The following is a 22,510-nucleotide window of genomic DNA, read 5'->3' on the forward strand; positions in this document are numbered from 1 at the left end:
TCGTCTAGACAAGAGGTTAAGGTAGAGCATAAAGTCTCAGTAGCTGCGTTTACATCCAGAGATGAGAAATGGGTGGGTGAAGGAAGAGAGGAGGATACCACAGAGGAAAGATGGGAAGGAGAAAGGGAGCGAGGTTTCGTCTAAAAGTAACTGGTAGGGGTTGGTGGCACAGGAGAAGCAAAGTGTAATGTAAATGTAATGAAGAAATGGTCCAGTATGTAGCGGTTGTACCAGAATGTTATCTGCAGTACAATTGCGTGTGTAAATTAAGTCAAGTTGGTTGCCTGATTTGTGCGTGCTAGTAGTGGTAAGGCGTTTGAGATCAAACGAAGCTAGGAGTGCATGGAAGTCTGTAGCATAAGGCTTGTCTAGGTGAATGTTGAAATCACCAAAGACTAGAGTGGAGTGCCATCCTCCACGAAGAGGACAGCAGCCCGTCCAGCTCCTCTAGGAAGGTGGCTAGAATTTGGCTAGGGGACGGTAAATGACCACGATCTGGAGTTTTATCGGAGCTGATACAGTAATGGCATGAGATTCAAATGAGTTGTAATTGCATAGGGAAGAGCGGGTTGAGTATTTCCAATTGTTAGAAATGAGCAGACCAGTGCCTCCACCCCGCCAACTTGCCGGGGTGTGAGAGAAAGAGATTAGTAGAGAGAGCAGCTGGGGTTGCTGAGTCTTCTGGACGAATCCAGGTCTCAGTCAAGCCCAAGATGCTGAGCGTGGATTTTAAAGAAAAGCAGAAATGAAGTCAGCTTTGTTGACAGCTGACTGACAATTCCAGAGACCCACAGAGAAGGAAAGAGGTGTAGTGAAGGAGGTAGAGATAAGGCGCAGGTTAGCAGGATTACGTTGCCGTCTGCGTGGGACGTTAGAGCGTGGTTGAGAGAGAACCGGAATAGTTTGGAAACACATGATAGAGGTGGCAGGAAAGAGGATGGAAACGGAGAGTGTGTAAGGGAAGGGGGAAAAAAGAAAAGATACTTAAGTGTGTCGCTCGGAGTCGTTGCTCGGTTAAAGTCGCGCAGGAAAAGTCGATGGTCTTTACCCTCGTCTGTCTTCACACGAGGAGGCTGAACGCTTCCGCTGATGCTTCCGCGTCAGCGCTCGGACCTCTGATAAATACAGCCTAACACACTACCGTGAAAACAGCTGTGGCCGGCTTCTGATTGGCCCAGCCAATAGCCTTGTGCAAATAACTCAAGGCGAAACTAACACTTCGCTAGCAAGGAGCACTGAAAATGATCCAGGTTCCTTCTTAGCCGAGGTGCAAATTATTATAATTAACAGAAAGTGCAATCAAACAACGAAACCTCAACGAAAATGCAGAATAGAAATAGAAGGGAAACGAAAGTATTCCTTCCCAACAGCAGGTAAATAATTTAAACAACAGATCTATGACTAAGTATCGCAACACTTACGAGCTGCTGTCCGTCTCTTCTGGTGAATATTCGGCTTCTCCCGACTTGTAATAGCGAACAGGCAGTTTAAATACTTTTACAGTCGCTGTGGCGGCTTCTGATTGGCCCAGCCAATAGCCTTGTGCAAATAACTCAAGACGAAACTAACACTTCGCTAGCAAGGAGCACTGAAAATGATCCAGGTTCCTTCTTAGCCGAGGTGCAAATTATTATAATTAACAGAAAGTGCAATCAAACAACGAAACCTCAACGAAAATGCAGAATAGAAATAGAAGGAAACGAAAGTATTCCTTCCCAACAGCAGGTAAATAATTTAAACAACAGATCTATGACTAAGTATCGCAACACTTACGAGCTGCTGTCCGTCTCTTCTGGTGAATATTCGGCTTCTCCCGACTTGTAATAGCGAACAGGCAGTTTAAATACTTTTACAGTCGCTGTGGTCGGCTTCTGATTGGCCCAGCCAATAGCCTTGTGCAAATAACTCAAGACGAAACTAACACTTCGCTAGCAAGGAGCACTGAAAATGATCCAGGTTCCTTCTTAGCCGAGGTGCAAATTATTATAATTAACAGAAAGTGCAATCAAACAACGAAACCTCAACGAAAATGCAGAATAGAAATAGAAGGGAAACGAAAGTATTCCTTCCCAACAGCAGGTAAATAATTTAAACAACAGATCTATGACTAAGTATCGCAACACTTACGAGCTGCTGTCCGTCTCTTCTGGTGAATATTCGGCTTCTCCCGAGGTATTTATTCACAAGAACAAATGAACACGTTTAGCTGTACTGTAAGATATCACATTTAGTTATCCAATAATATGTTTCAAAATGATTCATTCAGAAAATAAATATTTTCAGAGCACTAAAAACTAATTTCCTGTATCATAACTATTAAATATGTGTCTGACCCTGACTGGCCATTTCATTGGTCTACCATAGTTCCTGTGGCAAAAGCCACTCCTCCTCCTTAAATATCTGATATCACTTAATTTCCTCTTCAGTTCTGTTTTGACTCAGTGCAGAAATGTTACGCATTTCAGCTGCAGCTTTAATACTCTTTGGGACAGGTAATATTTTTTTTCTACTGTGAACAATATGGGGAGATATACATTTTAATGATATTGTTTTGTGGTGTGCAATGGTTTTACTTTTCTTGTTTAATGGCTTTCAGGTTTTCTCCAAGTTATGTTTTCGATAGCAAGTATACTGGCTCGTCCAGGACAAAATGTCACGATGTGGTGTCCACACAATATCCATGTTACTGGAAATCTGTTCTGGTTCAAACAGACAGACGGTGCTGTACCAGTTGCTATTGTGCACATGTCATACACCGAAAGTCTTCGGGAGGTTGAGCCAAATTATTTCAACAATTTCACAAAAGACCACATGGTCATGGATCAGTTCAGCAAAAATACCTCCCTAACAATTAAGCAAGTTAAAATGTCTGATTCTGGCTTCTACTTTTGTGGAGCTAAAGGATATCACAAATTTGGCAATGGAACAAGGCTTCAAGTGAAAGGTAATCTTTTTTTAACCTCTTTCATTATACTCGCACGTTCATACCATATTTATAGCTCTTTGTTTCACTTTGTCATTAATAGCATATGTTGAAAAGCACCACAATTTAAATACCTTTGTAAATGCCACAGTGGTAAATGACTTATCCTCACCAACTGTTTTCATATCAGAGAAAAATTACACAGGAACCTCAAAAAAGGCTATGTTATTTTACCTTTAATATTAAAATTAAAACTACAGGTGTTTAATATATTAATGCTCTTGTTTTTTAATCTGTTATTTCAAATTACAGGGAAAAATAAATATATAAAATGTGTTCTTTGTGGCATCACTTAAAATGTATTTGAATTTTGAAATGATATCCACTCTTTTACAGATCATGAGCAATCATCCGTGTCTATTGAGGACTGTTCTAGAGGCATCTATTTCAAACTGACCCTCCTATTTGGTGGAATCATTTTTTTTACATGTATTGTTCCTCTTATTTTGGCGATTATCAGGGAACACAGAAGACAGAAGCATAAAAAAGGTAAACTCTTTACACATAGTTAGAAAAATTAAGTTAAATAGCAAATGTGGAGTATGTGCAATATTAAAAATGACTTTGAAATTACGGCTTTTCAATTCTCTCATTATCGTAAGAGCAACTGATTGTCTTTTTCTCTGCTTTGTAGCAGTCGCTGAATGTCAAGCACAACAACATAATGACAAGGTAAACTCCACAGACTTGCATTACTCTAAAGTAAAATAATTTACAGACAATCCCAGCTTCACCATATGAAAGCAAAGCTTTTTTATAATTTTTTTATTATAAAGAACAAAATATTTATTATAAAAAACTAAATTTTTAATTACTTTATAAATGAATTACTTCTTATTAATTATTGCTATGTGAGTTTTATTATTATTATTATCTTATGATTCCAACTAAACAATATTATTTCTAATTCTGTTGGCTGTTAAGGACATGAATAGCATTATTTTTGCTGTAGAATTTATTTTAGAGGGGAAGGAAAAGGAAAACAGTTTACAAGGTTTACAAGGCTTTTCAAGGCTCCAGAATAAAATTTATGTTGTCGTATGATCACCTGGATTTGGACCGTGACATACATGTTTGTACTTCTTTGCAGGAAAATGATTCAGTAGAATATGCTGCTGTGTATTTCTCAAACAAGAGACCCAAAACAGCAAGACGACATACGAAGGACCCAACTGCTGTGTACACTAATACTACTTGAAAAAGGAAATATATTCAAGCATATTATTTGTTAATTAACTATGGATTATTTTTAACAGCTAAACAGCATCACTGTTTTACTCTTTAAAAATGTAATTATTGAGGTGATCAGAGATCTGTCTTTGTAAATAATGGTTAAGGTTATTAAATGTGACCCTTCACCACAAAACAGTCTTAAGTGTCAATTTTTGAATAAATAAGCTTTCCATTGATGTATGATTTGTTATGATCGGACAATATTTGGCCGAGATACAACTATTTGGGAAAGTCTGGAATCTGAGGGAGCAAAAAAATCTAAATATTGAGAAAATCGCCTTTAAAGTTGACCAAATGAATTCTTAGCAATGCATATTACTAATCAAAAATGATGTTTTGATATATTACAGTAGTAAATTTACAAAATTTCTTCATGGAATATGATCTTTACTTAATATCCTAATGATTTTTGGCATAAAAGAAAAATCTATCATTTTGACCCATACAGTGTATTTTTGGCTATTGCTACAAATATACCCCAGCGACTTAAGACTGGTTTTGTGGTCCAGGGTCACAAATTTGGTTGCAATACTTTGACTCCTAATATTAATTAAATCTGAAACCATTACACAAAGCCCTTGAATTTAGGTTCAGATAACAATTAAACATCAGTGTTTTAGGTTGCATCTCAGATCGGATGCCGCTTAAAGTGTCACACTGGTTATTATACATGGATGTCATGGTTACAAACTCATAGACTGTAGTGTTAACTAATACCATTTAAAGCTTGCTAACTCATGGCTAAATAGTAGTTCTACGTAGTCACGTTGCATGTTTTTTTCATGAGCCTGGGTTGAATGGTTAGGCAGAAAGCTACAGTCCTGACTGAGTGTCACTTGCTGGGCCTTCAGAGAATTAAAATCAGGATAAAATCAAGTTTATCAATTAAGGTAAAATGTATCATGTCAATAATTCAGAAATGATAAATAAAAGACATATTCAAAGATATATTACAGTCAAACATGCTTTTAGTTCTTTGCTGCATATATTCTCAAAAGTGCTATACAAAAACTATAGAGAGCCAAAGCAGTAAATATCAATATATCTGATCAATAATGAATCTTTTTATTTTGAACTAGTAGCTGTGGACTCGCCTGTTGATTGACAGCTCTGTCATAGTTTGATGTAAGCATAAGCCACACCCCCTCACATAAAAAAGCACATTGATTTCCTCATCTTAATTTCCTCGTTGGTTCTAGTCTGATTCAGTATTGCAATGGTGCATATGATAATTTCAGCGCTGTTGATCTGTGGCACGGGTAAGCATTACTGCACTATAATTACTTCAATCATGCAAGATTAATGAATGGTTAATTCAATAATAATTTGTAAACATTAGGTATGAAATAGTGAGCTTTACAATGTTTTGGGAGCATTTTTATCAAGATTTAAATATAAATATTATAACACTGTTATTCCTCTGTGGGTTTTAGGCTTGCTTACAGCTGTTAAAGCATCTCAGATAGACAATTTGTCTGCTCAACCAGGAGAGAATGTCACTATTTGGTGTCAACACAACTCAAACACTGGAAAGAACATACACTGGTTCAAGCAAACAAAGAGTTCTGTACCTATTGCCATTGTGTACATGATGATAACCTACCAGCATAAGGAACTACATACTACTTATTTAAATGGATTTCAACAAGATCATCTGCTGATGTCTCTGAACCCCGAAAACACCTCCCTACGAATATTAAATGTGGATGTTTCTGATTCTGGTCTGTACTTCTGTGGCTGGGATGCTTGGATGATGGTATTTGGAGATGGAACACAGCTAGACATTAAAGGTAATCTGTCCTTATCAGTAACACTATTGTAAAGGATTTTTTTTATGTCTAGTAGCAAAATATAACAAAATAAATTACATAATACACATATATGTGGATAATTTTTAATATGTTAAATGACTAATGACTAAATATATTGCAAGTCTTTATTTGTTGTGCAGAGAGGAGTGAAACACCACTGCAAAATGAAACAGAAAATACAAATAAAGGTGTTTATCATCTGAGTTTCTTTAACATTCATACAATAATGCTTTTATCTGAATGGCGGTTTGTTAAAGTAAAATGTAATTTAATTTGAACAGATCTGAACAAGAACCCGATTTCTACAAGAGACTGTTCTGAAAACATCTTTTATAAGCTGACCTTTATTTTTGGTGGTATTTTTTTTATTCTTACCATCATTCTGCTCACCATGCTCATCATTAAGATCCAGAACAAAAACACACAGGGAAAAGGTAATAATGCATCTATTCAGTTCAGAAGATTTAGGCTATATACATTTGGGAAATAACTGTGCGGTGAAATAATTGTAACTCTTTTTTCAGTCTCCATTTCTGTCGCCGCTGATGCTGATGGCCATGAAACACAACATCATGAGGTACACTTATTGTTAAAATAATAATGTTCATTCTCCGAATGCGGAAAAAGTTCATTTGAATCCATAACCAAAAAGTAAAGTTATTTTTGTTTTGTTTTGTTTAGTTTTTTACTCAGAAGTCCTCTAAGATCTGCAACATCGATAGTATTGAAAAAAATCCTTGAAATTAAAGACCAGGCTGACCGGTGTACAAAAAGATTTAAACATGCAAATCTATGCTATTCAAATGATTAATAATGAGAATAGTTATAAACCATAAATTATTTATATTTAAATATTACCGTAATGTTTCTTGAGATTGTTTTGCATTCGGCCTGCGGGCCTTTTCTGTTTAGCTCTAACCATGTCTTTAAAAAGGACTGCATAGTTGAAATTATTTCATGTGAATGCAACTCTCGAGCAGAATATCGCTCTAAATTAGGGAAATTTTATATGGTTAATTGTTAGAAGTAAAAATAAACCACAAAAAAATAGTAATGGTATAAAGTGTGAGAACGTATTCGATTGCTAATAAGCTTTATATATATATATATATATATATATATATAGACAAAATCCTTGTTTCATGATTGTTTTGTTTATAGGGTTTTCTTCTGTACATGTTTTAATTCAATTTGTTTTTAAATGTTGTTAAATACATCTTTCAATCTGTTGCAGGAGCCTTATTCATCAGTGTATGCCGCTCTACAATTCTCAAAACACAAATCCAAAAGAGCAGCCAGAAATACAGAAGATACAGATGTTGTGTATTCTGCTACTAGATAGTCCAAAAATGGCACAGTCAAATATTGTAGCCTACTGTAATGTTTAAAAGCCATGTGTTTATCAAGACTCTAATATTTATACACTATTACTAATGCCATACATTTAAAGTGAATGTGAGCTCTGCAATGTTTAGTATTTTCAATGCAATAAAAGCTGTAAAGATCAAATGCATTTGAAAGTTCTAAGAAGTTTAATTTATATGTGTTTATGTTCTCTGTAATTAAGATATAAGCATGCAGGCCCTTTCTCAAGAGGCAGGGTTGTGAATGATATCATTTCCTATACAGACCCTGACAGGAAGAAGCTGTTCAGTGTAGAATGAGACGTGCTGAGGGGAACTTCAGCGGACCAGATTACAAAGCTGTAAATATACACAACAAAACATACACAGTATGTTAAAAAAAATCAAAAATCAAAAAATCAAAAGTTGAGAAAACTTAGTTTAAGGCAACCAGCTTCAGGAGATTTTTGAGTTCTCTCAACTTTTTGTTGAATAAACTGAATACAGGAAGTTGAGAAAACGCCAAAACGTCCTGAAGCTGGTTGCCTTAAACTTTTAACTTTTAATTTTTTACAGTGTAGCTGTACAAATTCTTAAAACTCTTATTAACTATGCTCTCATCTGACAACAATTTAGTGCTCTGTGAGCAGCAGCAGTACAGTCTGATCATTATGAATATTGATAATATTACTCATGACAATTTAAAGAAAATATTCAAATTCATTGTTTAAATCTGATTACATGTGTGTGTAAACTGTTTAAATCAGATAAAAGCTTTCATAGATATCTGCATACCAGTGTGTGCACCTGTTAGCACATGAGACCATCACAGTTTGACTGTTTTCCACCCACCGGACTGACCCCCCGCTCATCTCTCAACCACACAAACACCATCACACTACATGCCTTTCACTCTACTTTCCATAACCACAGACAAAATACCCCTGTTTTTAAGTGAGGTGTTTAGTCACCGATGACAATAACTTGAATTTGAATTAAAAAAAAAAAAAACAATAAAAAAAATATATATATATATATATATATATATATATATATATATATATTATTATGAGACAGCAATGACAATAAACAATAAATCTTTTTAAGAAATTAACTTTTTTTAATGCTATATTTATTTATTTATTTTATTTGTAAATATATAATTTATAGTATAATATATAGTAATACTTTGAACTACTTTGAAAAGTATCAGGCCAGGCTCATTAATAAAATCAAAAACTTTACTCTTGTTTAATATGGTCTGTCACTTATCTTGATCCAACCTGCAGTCCAAAACACGCTCTCTTTTTCACTGTAGAAAAACGGGAAAAAAAGCTGGTAATTTTCTGCCAGGACATTGTCTGTTTAGTTTTCAGAATTTGTTTTTAACTGTAAAACACAACACAATGGCACATGTAATCCAAAACATGGTAAAAACAGCTTTGGAAAAAGATCGATACTGAAAATTCTATTCTGTTCTAAAATTCTATGGGCCCTATTTTTACAGACTTTTCTTAGTGTGAGGAAGAGAAACAATATTTCTCTTTATGCATAATATCACTGTGCTCCACAGAAACTTGACATCTTTGCTTATTTGCAAGTGCCATTATTTAGCAGTCATATGACGATCTAATACAGTAATATGTCTTATCTTTAGTAAGATGTGCCACTGCAATTTTATCACAATGCACTGTTAAAGTGTGCTACTGCATAATACCACATGTTAGTTCCTTTCACACATTGACTAATGGTTTCGGAAACAGACTTATGCCACTAAATATATATAAGACAATGAATTTGGTGCACAACGCTCAGGTTGCGGTTAACTTTTGTTTCTAAAAGTAACAGAATAAACAAGCGACCTTAAGTGCGCTTAGGTCTCAGTGGGCAAAAGTTTCCATGCATCATCTTATTGCAGTGAAACTCAAGCATCAAAGCAAAGTGCAGACAGCTGTGATCTGGCTGTTTAGAGTTTCTCCTCCAGCATTATCAAGCAAGTTAGCAACCCTCCATAGATAGTGATTATTCAAGCACCTCTTTAATGTGCTGAACCATCATGCTGTTTTTTCCCCTAGTTCAAAATATGCCACATGTTAACAGGATTTTGTAGTTTAACTTGCTAACAGATAATTGAACTAAATGCTCTTTACCTGAAGGTAAAGCAAAGAAGTAAAGAAGTTTACCTGAAGGTAAAGAAGTTAAAAGAATTTGAAGTTCATTCCATATTTCATTTTTCTCAAAGCAAAGATCTTGCTAAAGCCCATTTGTAATATCAAATGTTAATATTTATTTCTTTTCAACTACTGTGGTTTTTAAACCCAAAATCACATGACCTACAGGAGGGATGTCCAATCCCGCTCCTGGAGGGCCCTGTATCCTACAGAGAGCTTCAATTCCTGTTGGAGTGAAATTCTACAGGACAGTGCCCCTCAAGCAACAGGTCTGGACACCCCTGACCTACAGTAATATGCATTGCTAGACTGAGGAAACTGCTACAGTATCTATATGAGCTTAGAGTTTAAAATAATAAATATGCTTTTATTTGCATTAAAATAGGTCAATAAATTTGAGCGATTCTTATATTTTGAGGGAAACTGGCTGATGAAAACACTGTATGACTAGTTGTTCTGCAGTGGTTTGACAGCAGGAGGTGTTTTGAGCCTGTGTTTTCCCAATTACTGCACATAGGGGGCACCAGTTCATTAGTTGAGATGTTTTACAGAATAATATTGTTAGTGGACATGTTCTAAGGGTTAAATAATCAAGCATCAAAAAGCATGCAAAGTGTGTCCAACAGCCATGACAGGCTTAATTATCTGGAACAGCTCATTACTGGATGAGCTACTGTGCAACATTTAAATGCTCCCTGTATTTCTAGACTACATACTACATATAAATGTAATTTTGAGAGTATGATGTTATTGGAACAATGACTGGTTATTAATAAGGTTGATCAAATAACACTGGACGTGTTGTGTTTTTTTTTTTGTTTGTTTTTTTCTAAATGTGTAGCAAGGAAATAAAGAAAATAAAACGTCAAAAACTACTGGAAATGAGAGAGTTCACAAGAATGAAAAATTATCAGTTGATCATAAGGAGACACCAGACCCAGATTCACCGAGACTCCAATCATGAACATGTCATCACATGACATCTAAATCAGAAAGGCAAGTCTTGACTCTCCTAAACCCATACATTTCACATCCATGTCTTACAAACATATTGCCAAATGCACAGAGGACCTCAACTGTGTTTAAAGTACCTCTGACTTTTTTTACCTTTAAGGACAGGTTTGTTTGTTGTGAAAGCTGAAATTTGTTCTGCAAAGTTAATTCTTACCTTACAATATTTAAGAAAATGTTATTCTGATCTGTACTGAATGATACTGTTTGTTCTTTTTCCTTCTCGGGCTTCATTGCATCTGCTGCTGTATTTCAAAAGAAAGTCCTGGAGACCTTCACTGCAGTTGAAACTTTAGAGTGCTTGATATCTCAAAGCTATGAAAACTACTTCTCTTGGTTCAAGCAATCTAAAATAAAAATGGATTATAAATACGCCCTTCGTATGAAATTAAATAGCAAGCACTTAGGGTGTCTTGTTCATCATATTTATTTTAATATAAAAGCAACATAACTGAAATTATATCATGTTTATCAGCAGCACAGCGCATGAGTGAGAATAACGCGATATCTGCCTTTGATCTCGTTGTATCTGTTCCACTTCGAGAGGTCAGAACTGTCCGTCTTGACTGCGCTTATTTCACTCCTCCCCTCACTGCAGCCGCCTACTCTCGCCTACATTTCAGGCGAGGCAAGGCGCATCTCAAACAAGCCTATTATAATGTATCTACACTGTAAAAAAAAATTCCGGAAAAAAACGGATAATGTACAGGCAGAAAATTTTCTGTTAAATTTACGGACATTTCCTTCCACATTAAAAAGGAAAATTCTGTAGATTTACATTTTCTTCTGTACCATAAACGGACAATCCGTTTCGCAGAAATTTCTAAAAAATTATAGCATAGGCCTATCTTTAGTAGAAAATAAATCCAGCACAATATATACAAATTGAACATGGTTTATTTTTACCTCATGTAAACATTCTTAAAAGTGCGTTCAGTAGCTTTTATTTGCCTTTAACAGGTGAAGACAAAAATATTATTACATCAATTAATTTAACAATGTGTTTTAGTTTTAAACAGCACCAGGCAGAAAAAAGAAAACATGAGCAGCTACTTGTACAATATTGGTGTTGCACCAAATAGTGTTCACAAAGATAAACTTCACTGTGAAACAGTCAAGATTCAAAACATTTTCAGATACATGGGAAAAAATTAATACAAAGACAGGGCTGTCATTAATAACAATTGCTACATACTTCTAGTCAATAGTCAAGTGAAATGTTATTTAAAAGGACAGTTCACATCAAAAAATTTGAATTCTGTCATCTACAACTGACATGGTACTGCAAAAAAAAAAAAAAAAAACTCTTGTACATCATTAGAAAATAAAGAACAAAGATTCATGCACTCATGCCTTACATTTCAATGTGAAACTAAGAGAACTATACAACCTAAATTAAGAGCAGGGCTCCAAGTGTTTGTGTGCTTTTAGTATCTCTTGCCATGTGCCAATCTGGAATCACCAATAACAATAAAAAAATAAGAAATTATAAACAACACATTGTAAATTCAGAAAGCCACTCCAAACATTGATTAAATTTTTCCTACACAAACAACTTCAATAAAGTCAACTGAATAAACGACTCCATTACTAATGTTTGTCAGTATTGAACATCCCTAAAGGTAAATAAAAATGGAAGCATATGGGTAGCAAAATTCAGTTTGGAATACACAAAATGGCAATGTAGTTCTGTATTTTTATTTACATTTTGCCATACATGTCCAAATTTTAGTGCAAAATGAAAATTCAGTTATATAATTTACATTTGCCATTTTCTACACTAGTTTTAATATGCAAATTAAAAACATATTTGAACACTTTATAAGTTATTTATTCACAATATTAAGTTAATTAAAACAAAAAATTCGTTTTAATTATCATTTAAATGCTGTTTTTCCTAAATGCATTTAGACTTAGGGGTAGGACACTTGGGATTGCATTTCCATCATAATACCGCATGATAATTGTAGCAAAATGCAGTTAGAATTTGAGGATGCATTCTGAGCCAAAGGTGCAGCAAAAGGGTAGCAGAATGCTGATTTAAATGTCTTTCATTTTTCTTAAATGCATTGACACTTACATGTAAGACATTTCAATAACATTTTCATTTAATACCCTGCAATGAATAAGTCAATGTGGAAAGCGTTTGGTTGACGATGAATATTGACCTATTGTGCATCCTGTTGCTGAGCCCCACCTAACGATTGACATTATAAATACTGTATTATTAATACATTTTCATTTTGCAACTTATAAAGCATTAAAATATTATTTTATTTTGCATATTAAAGCTAGTGTAGGAAATGGCAAACGTAAATTATATAATTGAATTTTCATTTTGCACTAAATATTGCACAGATGTATGGGAGAATTTAAATACAGAAATACATTGCCATTTTGCATTTCAAATTGAATTTTGCTCCCCATATGCTTCCATAAATAAAACTGTAGTGTTAATAAATAAAACAGAATAAAAACCCTTGATAAGAATGCAGGGGGTACTTGGGATGCACAACACAGCAGCAATTACGACCTGTCATTAGAAAAGAAAACAAAGAAACACAATGAATGTCATGAACTGCTGTCCCTTTAAAACATGACTCACATCTGACACATCCCAACTTTACATCAGTCAAGACATTTTAACTTATTTAAAACTGTCACTAGCCAAAAATGGTCATTTTGACATAATTTTGTGTGCTTTTGTCCGTGTGTGTGTGTGTGTTAGTGATGGGAAGTTCGGATCATTTTACTGACTCGGACCTTTGAGTCTCGTTCAGGAAAATGAACGAATCTTTTTTCGAGTCATTTCATTTTAGCAAAATATAATTAAAATGTTACGTGCTACTTCCCTAACACATCTACTACTTATGCAAACGTTGATCACACTACAAACAATAATGCTATAAGAAACAGAAAAGATTAATTCATCGTTTACCTGGGTCTTGATTAGCTCACCTCACCTCTTATCTGACAAGTCTTCGGGTTTGAGTCGTTCGTTCATCACGTGACAGCCTCATACACTAACCAATGCATTCAGAGCCGGAAAGAGAATTGATTAGTTCACCTCCCGAGTCTTCGGGTTTGAGTCGTTCGTTCTTTTGTCACGTGACCACTTGCCGGATCAGTAAAATACTATAAAGTAAAACTGTATTTTTGTATGTTGGATCATATTTAAGAATTATCATAAAATTATCAAAATATGTGTAATAAGCATTTTCCGAGAAATAAAAATGGTCTGTTCACTTCTGTCACTATGTTTTTGTTACTGTTTCTTGAGGAGCTGTGTTATTTTATAAATAAATAAAACCCTGTTATAAATAAAATATTGATTGATTTGTCCTTTCACTGTCTTTGTCTATCAATAAACATATACTATAACTATATAATAAAAAATACAAGCCTAAAATTACAAAGCACTTATAGTTTGTTCATTTTTACTCCAATTTTGACTTTGCTGGTATAATTGTTTTTCCTAGGCAGACTTGACATATTGGTCTAATATTTGTATAAGAAGATTGGTCAAAAAGGACACAATGACATAAAGTGAAAGCAAATCAAAATCAAAAATCAAATCAAATCTCTTTATTGTCACACATCATGTACACAAGTGTACCAATGGTGAAATTCTTAGGTGCAGACTCTGTGCCATGGCAGTACAAGCAACAAGATATAAAAAAAATTACAATATACATAGACAAGAATATACAACAATATACACACTTTACACAATATACAAATAACATTTTGAATATGAATGATTAATGTTAGTTTAAAATATTAAGGTTATGATCTGGCTCTGTGGCTTTAGTATATTTTAATTTTCTTGTATTTTTTATTTAAATTGTTTTAATTCATTTTGGAATAGTTATCCTCTTTGCTAAAGCTTTTTCTGGCACAAAAATAAACAATAAAAAACAATTCAAGAGTGTGTACACAGTGTTAATGTCTAAAGTGTCATATGTTACAAAAGTATAGTCAGTAACACTACAGTCTAATCTAAAGGGTTAACTCAAAAGACATTAAAAAAAACTTAATTAAATTAAAACATAACCAACTCTTTATTATCTTTATTACTACGTTCAGTATTATGGAAAAGAACCATTGTGACAGAAATTAAAAGCAATAATTTGAGACCAGAAATGCATCACATAACTGTACGAGTAAATAATAATAATAATAATAATAATAATGACTATGCACCCGTTTGTAAGGAAGGTTGTAAATTAACTAATTTATCTGCCCAAAGCTGTCACGTCACGTGACAAAAGAACGAACGACTCAAACCCGAAGACTCGGGAGGTGAACGAATCAATTCTCTTTCCGGCTCTGACTGCATAGGTTTAGCTTATGGGGCTGTCACGTGAAGAACGAACGACTCAAACCCGAAGACTCGGGAGGTGAACGAATCAATTCTCTTTCCGGCTCTGACTGCATAGGTTTAGCTTATGGGGCTGTCACGTGATGAACGAACGACTCAAACCCGAAGACTCGGGAGGTGAACGAATCAATTCTCTTTCCGGCTCTGACTGCATAGGTTTAGCTTATGGGGCTGTCACGTGATGAACGAACGACTCAAACCCGAAGACTCGGAGGTGAACGAATCAATTCTCTTCCGGCTCTGACTGCATAGGTTTAGCTTATGGGGCTGTCACGTGAAGAACGAACGACTCAAACCCGAAGACTCGGGAGGTGAACGAATCAATTCTCTTTCCGGCTCTGACTGCATAGGTTTAGCTTATGGGGCTGTCACGTGAAGAACGAACGACTCAAACCCGAAGACTCGGGAGGTGAACGAATCAATTCTCTTTCCGGCTCTGACTGCATAGGTTTAGCTTATGGGGCTGTCACGTGAAGAACGAACGACTCAAACCCGAAGACTCGAAACAGGTGAACTAATTCCATTACAGAACCTATAGGATGTTGCGCATGCGCGACTGAACGAATCACTCCCTGAGACGACTCGTTCTTCCCGAGTCACATTAAAGATTCGTTCAAAAAGAACGAATCGTTCAAGAACGACCCATCACTAGTGTGTGTGTGTGTGTGTGTAACAAACAAGACAATAAAATGTCTAAACCTACCTCGTTTGGCAGAAAAGTTGCGTTATCCTTGAAGAATTCCGCGATGTCAGATCTTCACCTAGTCGTATAATCTCTTTTAAAGAATAAAAAAAGTCGTAATGGTATCTTCTTTTCTTGACAATTGCTCTGCCAGCTTCTGTTGAAGGCACACAGCGCTCTAAACACAGTTGTACGACACTTCAGATTTAGCTGCTTAACATTACCTCAGTAACGTTAACATGCCGGCTGCTTTACGGCACGCGCAGTAACAAATACACCGCATCAACAACAATTAAAAGTTAATAAACTTATTTATAAAACTGAAAGTGAGCACACTGTAACACGTAACTTACCTCCACGTCGAGTGAGATGTGACGGTGTGCTGAAAATGTCAAATGCGACGGCTCCGACATTCATTTGGCAAACAAGGAAGACAGCAACTAAGTTAACATTACAGTTTGTTACATTTAACAAAATATAATTTACCACGGAAGTGTAAGAACGGTTCCTCAAACCCGAAATCCGACTTTAAAATGACATTTTTACCGAGACTATCTCTGTGAATAATGGCGTCTGCTCAAGTACTGTTTTCGCGCCGATAATCGACTGAGCTTCTTGTTCCCACAATGCAAAGCGTAATTAAAAAAATACGGAAAAACACCTGTAAAAACTAAATAAGGAAAATTCATTGTATATTGTACTGTATTTTTACGGATTTTTTTTACAGTGTATTCTGATTGGTTAGTTCTGAGAGGAGCCTTTATGCTGTCAGCCACATGAAAGAAAAATAAACTAGGCCTATATATTTTTAGTTTCATTGTTACATTCCTTTACATTTTTGAGGAAACTCAGACTGACGCTATAGATTTTGTAGTAAGGCCAGTAAGCTAAAATTAATGCATGTAATATGTGCACACTTCTTTAAAAGATGTACTTTACTTTTTGAATCTCTTGTTCTTATTGAACCGTTTATGTGCGTTGTTTTGACACTTTATACTGTATATGCTGCAATTGACTAATAAAACGTAGGCTTAGTATCTTAGCTAATCCATTTGTTGGAACTTAGTGAAAAAATAATGACCTTTTTACAGGTACAACAAAGCTTTCCTTACTAAAACCAACCCAATAAATGGCAAGTTTAGACCACATGACAGGAAGATGTGGCTAAAGCGGTCAAGTTGCATAATGTGCACAAAGCCTCCACCCCCTCACTCAATAACCCTTTCAAGATTGATCTTTTATCCCGCAGAAAGGCCTGTGGCATGTGTAGTCTTCTACAGATCAGTTAAGATGACTAAATTATCATACATCACGTGCATTATACTTAACCTTTGTGAGTATGAATTTACGATTTTTCTTTAAACCTTTGGTAAATGACTTTATCACACAAACAATTAATTTAAAAAAACACTTAGGCTGAGTTATTCATGTGTGTGTACTGTACATAGTCTAAGGACAGAGATGCTAAAAATGATTGTGTTTAAATTTTTTAATGTTTAGGTACATTTGCTGTCGGCACTTTACTGTATGTGTCTCAACTAGAGTCAGCAGTGAGAGTTCAGCCTGGACGCACCACAACTCTTCACTGCTTCACACCAGACGACGGACACTTTAAAGTGTTTTGGTTAAAATTACAAAACGGTTCTGCTCTGGTTCTTGTGGCTTTGGCTGAATCAGACAAAACTGGTATAATAGTTGGAGAAAAATTTCAGGACGCCTCAAAGTATAGATTGACATGGAACCAGCTCAGCTTCAATCTCTCAGTACTGAACATCGAGCAAACAGACATCGCTGTGTACTTCTGTGGGATTATTATTTTTAATAGGATGTTTTTTGGAAATGGAACAAGACTGATGTTTGAAGAGCATTTTAATGGTAAGCAGTGAATAATCAAAAAAAGAAAGACTGAAATGTGAAGGACTATTTACCCAACACATACTTTAACACATGCATGCAAGTAAAGTAGTTTGCAAATAGTCCTAGTAAATAAAGGCCTTTCAGATGAGGATGATGGTGGTGTCTGTAATGATTATTATTTATTAAAATATTTGTTTTGTTTACAGGAACAGGGCTAGTTAAAGAAAAAGAAGACCACTGGAGTAAGTTCATTTCAATTTTTTTATAAATGCATTAGCAGAATAGTCTACAGTACTGATAAAATTTTTTTTTAAAACTCAATAAATAAATTATTTTATAATTACTATGAAATCATAGCCCTACATATCACATCCCTTTTAGAAAAAAATTACTCATATGTGTAGTTATTATTTTCTTCTTCTTCGTGCTTCTAAAAGGATAATAATATTTGTGTGATTTCATCATAATTTATAATCAGTCTTGTGGTAGGTGACCATTTATTTGTCTATGCTCTGCTCACACTGGTGCCAGTCACTGTGGCCTCAATACTTCTCAACATCATCCTGTATCTACAAAAAACAGGTAAAACTCAGGTAACATTTCAGCCTCCTGGGATTTTAGTATACACTATTTTTTATTAAAATCTCACTTTTGTCACTTTTCAGATACATCGAAGAACCAAAGATTTGTCCGAAGTCATAAACTTGGTAAAATACAAATGTTTGTTTTAAAAGATGTGGAGACCCAGGTTGTATACACAGCTGTAAAAGATGATTGATTATGTATTTAATATTTGATTGAATATTTGATTGTTGTCATAATATTGTTTTAACAAATAAAAAAGGTGTATAGTTTTATTTTGAACTTGCTTTTGAATTAATTTGATCCTTTATTCCAACTTTGGTTTAAGTGCCTGAGTTCCATTTTATTTTTTATTTTATTAATTTTTTTATTTTATTTAAATTAGATAACATACAATATTAGTGATTTCTATTGTTTTATATTTATTTGTATTTATTTTTTTGTTTTTTTGTCAGATTGCAAAATTTATGAACTTTGTAAAGTTCCAAGTTATATGTATTTACCTTTTTTAACTTGTGCATTGTTGTTTTTCTGACATAAACAAGAGAGTGCAGGCACTGGTAGGAAGTGTGTTCCTGTTACTCATCGATACCTTACCATTAAGTTACCATTATAAACTATTTTTTTCTCACATGGGCTCTAAACATTTCAATAACAATAACATTTGGTGGCATCACTGCAGGTGCAAAGAGAATAAGATCACCTTTTGCCAAAGCACCAGCAGCCATGAAGATGGAGTTTAGATGTTCAAGATGTCAAAAAAAAAAAAAAAAACTCCTGTAGTGCAAATGATTTGTGATTACAGCTCAGCCCCAGCAAAATGGTGTGATCCTTCAGTCCAAGGCATTGTTTCTGCCCTTGTGAGTCTTTGACTATTGATTTTTATAAGCACAGTTTTTATTCAAAATTCTAGGCATTTCTTTTTGGGAAGCATGCTGACGACAATTTTAGCTGCATGCATGAGAAGCCATGCTACAGTTATTTATGTATGCATAGAAAAATGGACAGAAAGTGGAAAGCATGTAGTTCACACTTGATTTAAACTACGTCTTCCTCATCCTACTCTGTACTTAATTGTTTTAGTTGACAATTGCTAATAAATTTAGTAATAGAAGAGCTTTTAATTGAATTAGTTATTTACTATGTGTAATTATGAGTCTTATATTTGATGTACCATTCTGGGTTATATACATTATTATAAGTTATTTTATTTTTTTTCTCTCTGAATGTAATGGAGTACATAAAGCTTCCGTCCACAGTGATGACCTGTACCTCTACTTTCACACCCTGTGCTGCATCACAACCACAAACACTATTTTCAGAAGCGCTTTTCACACCTCCTTTCATTTGAGGCAACAACACCGGATTGCAGAGAAATGGCCACGGTTAGCATTGCTTGTCTTTTTTATGCAGCTGCTAATTTCCTGGTAAGGGCCTGCACAGAAACAGTTTGAGACTCAAAAGGTCACTTAGCGATAATGAATTCAAATTTTTTAAAATCTTTATTCGATATAAAACAGTGCTCTGTCAGTGATCAATACGGTAGCTGCTGGACATTCAATTAAACATGTTCTGGATCAAGTTTATTGTTAAATAAAATTAAAGGCTGAAAAAAAAAAAAGGGCCTATATAAACTAAACTTGAAACTTACTGGAATATGCTGATGTTCATAAGCCAGAGGGTGAATCAACTTAAGGCTAAAAGCTGTTAGTGTAATCTATTAACTATGCACATCATAAACCATAAATGGCTGTAATGTCATAAAATATATTTTTTAATATGACTGAATTTAACATGTTACTCACAAATTTAAGAAAAAAACATAGCTTTTAGTTACTAATTATTAACATTATTTTATTTCATTTCCACGGTTTTTCAGACAGCGAACAAAGACCATTTGCAACATTATCGCTGACTTTAAGCACTCTCAAAAAATTCCCGCCATAATCAATTAAGCTACACTTTGATGTTTATGATGACAATTCACAAGAGTGCAGTATTCAGCCATCGAGCACGTGCACTGAACAGAACTGTAGCGTTTCAGCGATGACTAATCTGAACGCCTCTGATTGGACATTGCATTCAAAAACTCAACAGAATAACATGTGATTGGTTATAATGCTAAATGCTTTAAAAAAGCATACATACATAAACAGACATATGATGCATAAGCAAATCTAATAATCGACACTTTTCATTTTATTTTCACTTTATTCGCAACAACCGTAATACATTTAGTTCAGCTATGGAGTTGAATTTTTGTCTGGTTTGGTGGAATTTTTGCTTCAAGTTCCTGTTAATTTTAGCCTGTGGCCAGTGGAAGGCTATAAGCCTTGCCCAGTCTCACACAAGACACCTTTGAGCCCAATGTTCTTTTCTCCAAAAACCAAACCAATGAATGAGCATTTAAGAGAAGGCACAGGAAGATAAGATCAAAGCTGTCACATTTCAATTCAGGTGAAGGAGTGTAAACGCACAGCACCTCAAACATGTCTAGATTATTATACTTCATATGTCTTGTCCTTAAACAGTGTAAGTACACACAGATTTTTTAAACCTGTTATTCCTTTTAAATATACTTTAACATGTATGAATTTTCTTTTTAAATACTTCGATGTTTAAAAGTTGTGATATTAAAAGACTCCTTCTAGAGTTGACTAGGAACAAGCTGTTACCATTTCAAATATTTAAAGTTGATTTAAATTTATTTCAGGTGCATTTGCTGGATTTTTACTGCATGTGTCTCAACCAGAGTCAGCGGTGAGAGTTCAGCCTGGACATACCACAACTCTTCACTGCTTCACACCAGACGAAGGACACTTTAAAGTGTTCTGGTTAAAATTACAGAGCAGTTCTGCTCCAGTCCTTGTGGCTTTGGCTGAATCAGACAAAACTGGCACAACAGATGGAGAAAAATTTCAGGATGCCTTGAAGTATAGAGTAACGTGGAACCAGCTCAGCTTCAGTCTCTCAGTACTGAACATCGAGCAAACAGACATCGCTGTGTACTACTGTGGGATTATTATTTATAATTGGATGGTTTTTGGAAATGGAACAAGACTGATGTTTGAAGAGCGTTTTAATGGTAAGCATTGATATTGGGATATACCCAGCATTATTTCATGCACCTTAAGTGTGAGAAGAAATACTTTGCGAATAGCCTTAGTTTCATGATTTTGTTACTTTCAGATATTGCGTTATACATTGTGACTTATTATAATATTAAATGACTTGCTTTGTTCATAGGAACGGAAATAATTAAGGAAAAGGAAGACAGCTGCGGTAGGTCCACTTTGATATTCATTAGAAGATAACTAAGATTTCAATTAATATAGCTGAATAGCAAAGAGACTAAAAAACATTCAAAAATGTTTTGAAACATTCAAAAATGTGTTTTGTACACTGAAAATAACTAGTGCAAGATTCACTTTGAAATGATTTTCACTCAGAAATTGCTAGTAAATTTACAAAGAAATGGCAAATAACACATTGAATTGAACATAATTTTTTGAAGTAAATTAGTATTTTCTTAAACATATTCCAATTTGTTTTATTTACAATATATATATATATTTATTTATCAATATATATAAATATATCCATTTATTTTTTTCAGGCATGTCACAAATGTCACAGGCAAGTCAAAATGTAAGAATTTTTTTACATATTCTACATGATTTGGTGCTTTAAAATATTTAATAGCTGTTAAATGTCGTAATCTACCTTTTACATTTTTTGTTTTGTTTTGTTTTAGTCAAAAACGGAGGAGGTGAACTATGCAGCATTAACATTTGCTCACAATCAGAGGAAAACTAAACAGAGATCGAAAGTAGATCAAGAGTCGCAGGTAATATACGGAGTTATGAGAAATCAAGAGAATTAGTGGATTTGAAATGATCATCTAAAATAATTTAATCTTGCAAGGAATTAACCTACAGTATAACCAATTCAAAGAAATTTTTTTTCTAACAATTAAAATGCTAAATGCTAGTTTTGACCTGTATAATTTGTGCTGTGAAGTAAATATGCTGTGTACTAGAACAGTCTTCAATACAATATTTCTGTTGTAACTAGTTTTCGATCAAGTTCTTGTGTAGTAATGTTTCACACGCATGAATTCCAGTGTACTTCTTTGACAAAGATACTTTTTTCTTGATATTCTTTTTTTTTTATTGCAACCATTTTGTCTTTTACATCACCCAGTGTGAAGCATGTTTGTACAGTATGTGTGCGCGTGTGTTTTTGAACAAAATATTACTCAAAAGAATATAAGAACACAACTGGAGTTGAAAACATTAACATTTATTTATTGATTAAGAGGTTATACATTTTATGATAAATATGGTATTTTATTGTATTATTGGCAAAGATACTATGATTCAAATTGCATTTCTATACATAAATACAAAATCTGAGGTAGGGCCTCAAGGATTAATGACAATTAAAATAAATTATG

General features: G+C 34.4%; 3 protein-coding genes and 1 long non-coding RNA gene across 13 annotated transcripts; 3 read left to right on the forward strand and 1 right to left on the reverse strand.

The window, feature by feature from the left end:
• The first annotated feature begins 2,441 nt into the window (after window positions 1-2,441).
• On the forward strand, window positions 2,442-4,193 carry LOC131544336 (uncharacterized). The gene is made up of 5 exons (XM_058782479.1): window positions 2,442-2,492; window positions 2,597-2,944; window positions 3,320-3,472; window positions 3,618-3,655; window positions 4,074-4,193. Exons 1-5 carry the CDS (start codon window positions 2,450-2,452, stop codon window positions 4,179-4,181), a joined length of 690 nt encoding a protein of 229 aa, XP_058638462.1. The 5' UTR covers window positions 2,442-2,449; the 3' UTR covers window positions 4,182-4,193.
• Window positions 4,194-5,351: 1,158 nt separating this feature from the next.
• Window positions 5,352-7,531, forward strand: LOC131544335 (uncharacterized). Of its 2 annotated transcripts, none has more exons than XM_058782477.1 (6): window positions 5,352-5,475; window positions 5,650-6,006; window positions 6,150-6,215; window positions 6,309-6,461; window positions 6,552-6,604; window positions 7,262-7,531. In XM_058782477.1, the coding sequence occupies exons 1-6, from the start codon at window positions 5,433-5,435 to the stop codon at window positions 7,367-7,369; spliced, it is 780 nt and encodes a 259-aa protein (XP_058638460.1). In that variant the 5' UTR covers window positions 5,352-5,432; the 3' UTR covers window positions 7,370-7,531. The 2 variants fall into 2 exon arrangements, with proteins under 2 accessions (XP_058638460.1, XP_058638461.1); XM_058782478.1 differs by having other exon boundaries at window positions 6,168-6,215.
• Window positions 7,532-11,447: 3,916 nt separating this feature from the next.
• On the reverse strand, window positions 11,448-16,102 carry LOC131544368 (uncharacterized). 4 transcript variants are annotated; one of them, XR_009272108.1, is made up of 4 exons: window positions 15,969-16,102; window positions 15,637-15,793; window positions 13,031-13,085; window positions 11,448-12,004 (listed from the first exon to the last, which is right to left on the reverse strand). It is a non-coding gene; the product is annotated as an uncharacterized LOC131544368 (long non-coding RNA). The 4 variants fall into 4 exon arrangements; XR_009272107.1 differs by having other exon boundaries at window positions 15,637-15,709; window positions 15,969-16,097; XR_009272105.1 differs by having other exon boundaries at window positions 11,448-13,085.
• On the forward strand, window positions 15,219-18,313 carry LOC131544367 (uncharacterized). 6 transcript variants are annotated; one of them, XM_058782523.1, is made up of 6 exons: window positions 15,219-15,442; window positions 16,865-16,948; window positions 17,116-17,490; window positions 17,679-17,714; window positions 17,962-18,054; window positions 18,138-18,313. In XM_058782523.1, exons 1-6 carry the CDS (start codon window positions 15,391-15,393, stop codon window positions 18,248-18,250), a joined length of 753 nt encoding a protein of 250 aa, XP_058638506.1. In that variant the 5' UTR covers window positions 15,219-15,390; the 3' UTR covers window positions 18,251-18,313. The 6 variants fall into 6 exon arrangements, with proteins under 6 accessions (XP_058638506.1, XP_058638508.1, XP_058638507.1 ...); XM_058782525.1 differs by having other exon boundaries at window positions 16,869-16,948; XM_058782526.1 differs by having other exon boundaries at window positions 15,224-15,342.
• Window positions 18,314-22,510: the final 4,197 nt, after the last annotated feature.

Source organism: Onychostoma macrolepis, chromosome 07, assembly GCF_012432095.1.
Source record: "Onychostoma macrolepis isolate SWU-2019 chromosome 07, ASM1243209v1, whole genome shotgun sequence".
Lineage (NCBI taxonomy): Eukaryota > Metazoa > Chordata > Actinopteri > Cypriniformes > Cyprinidae > Onychostoma > Onychostoma macrolepis.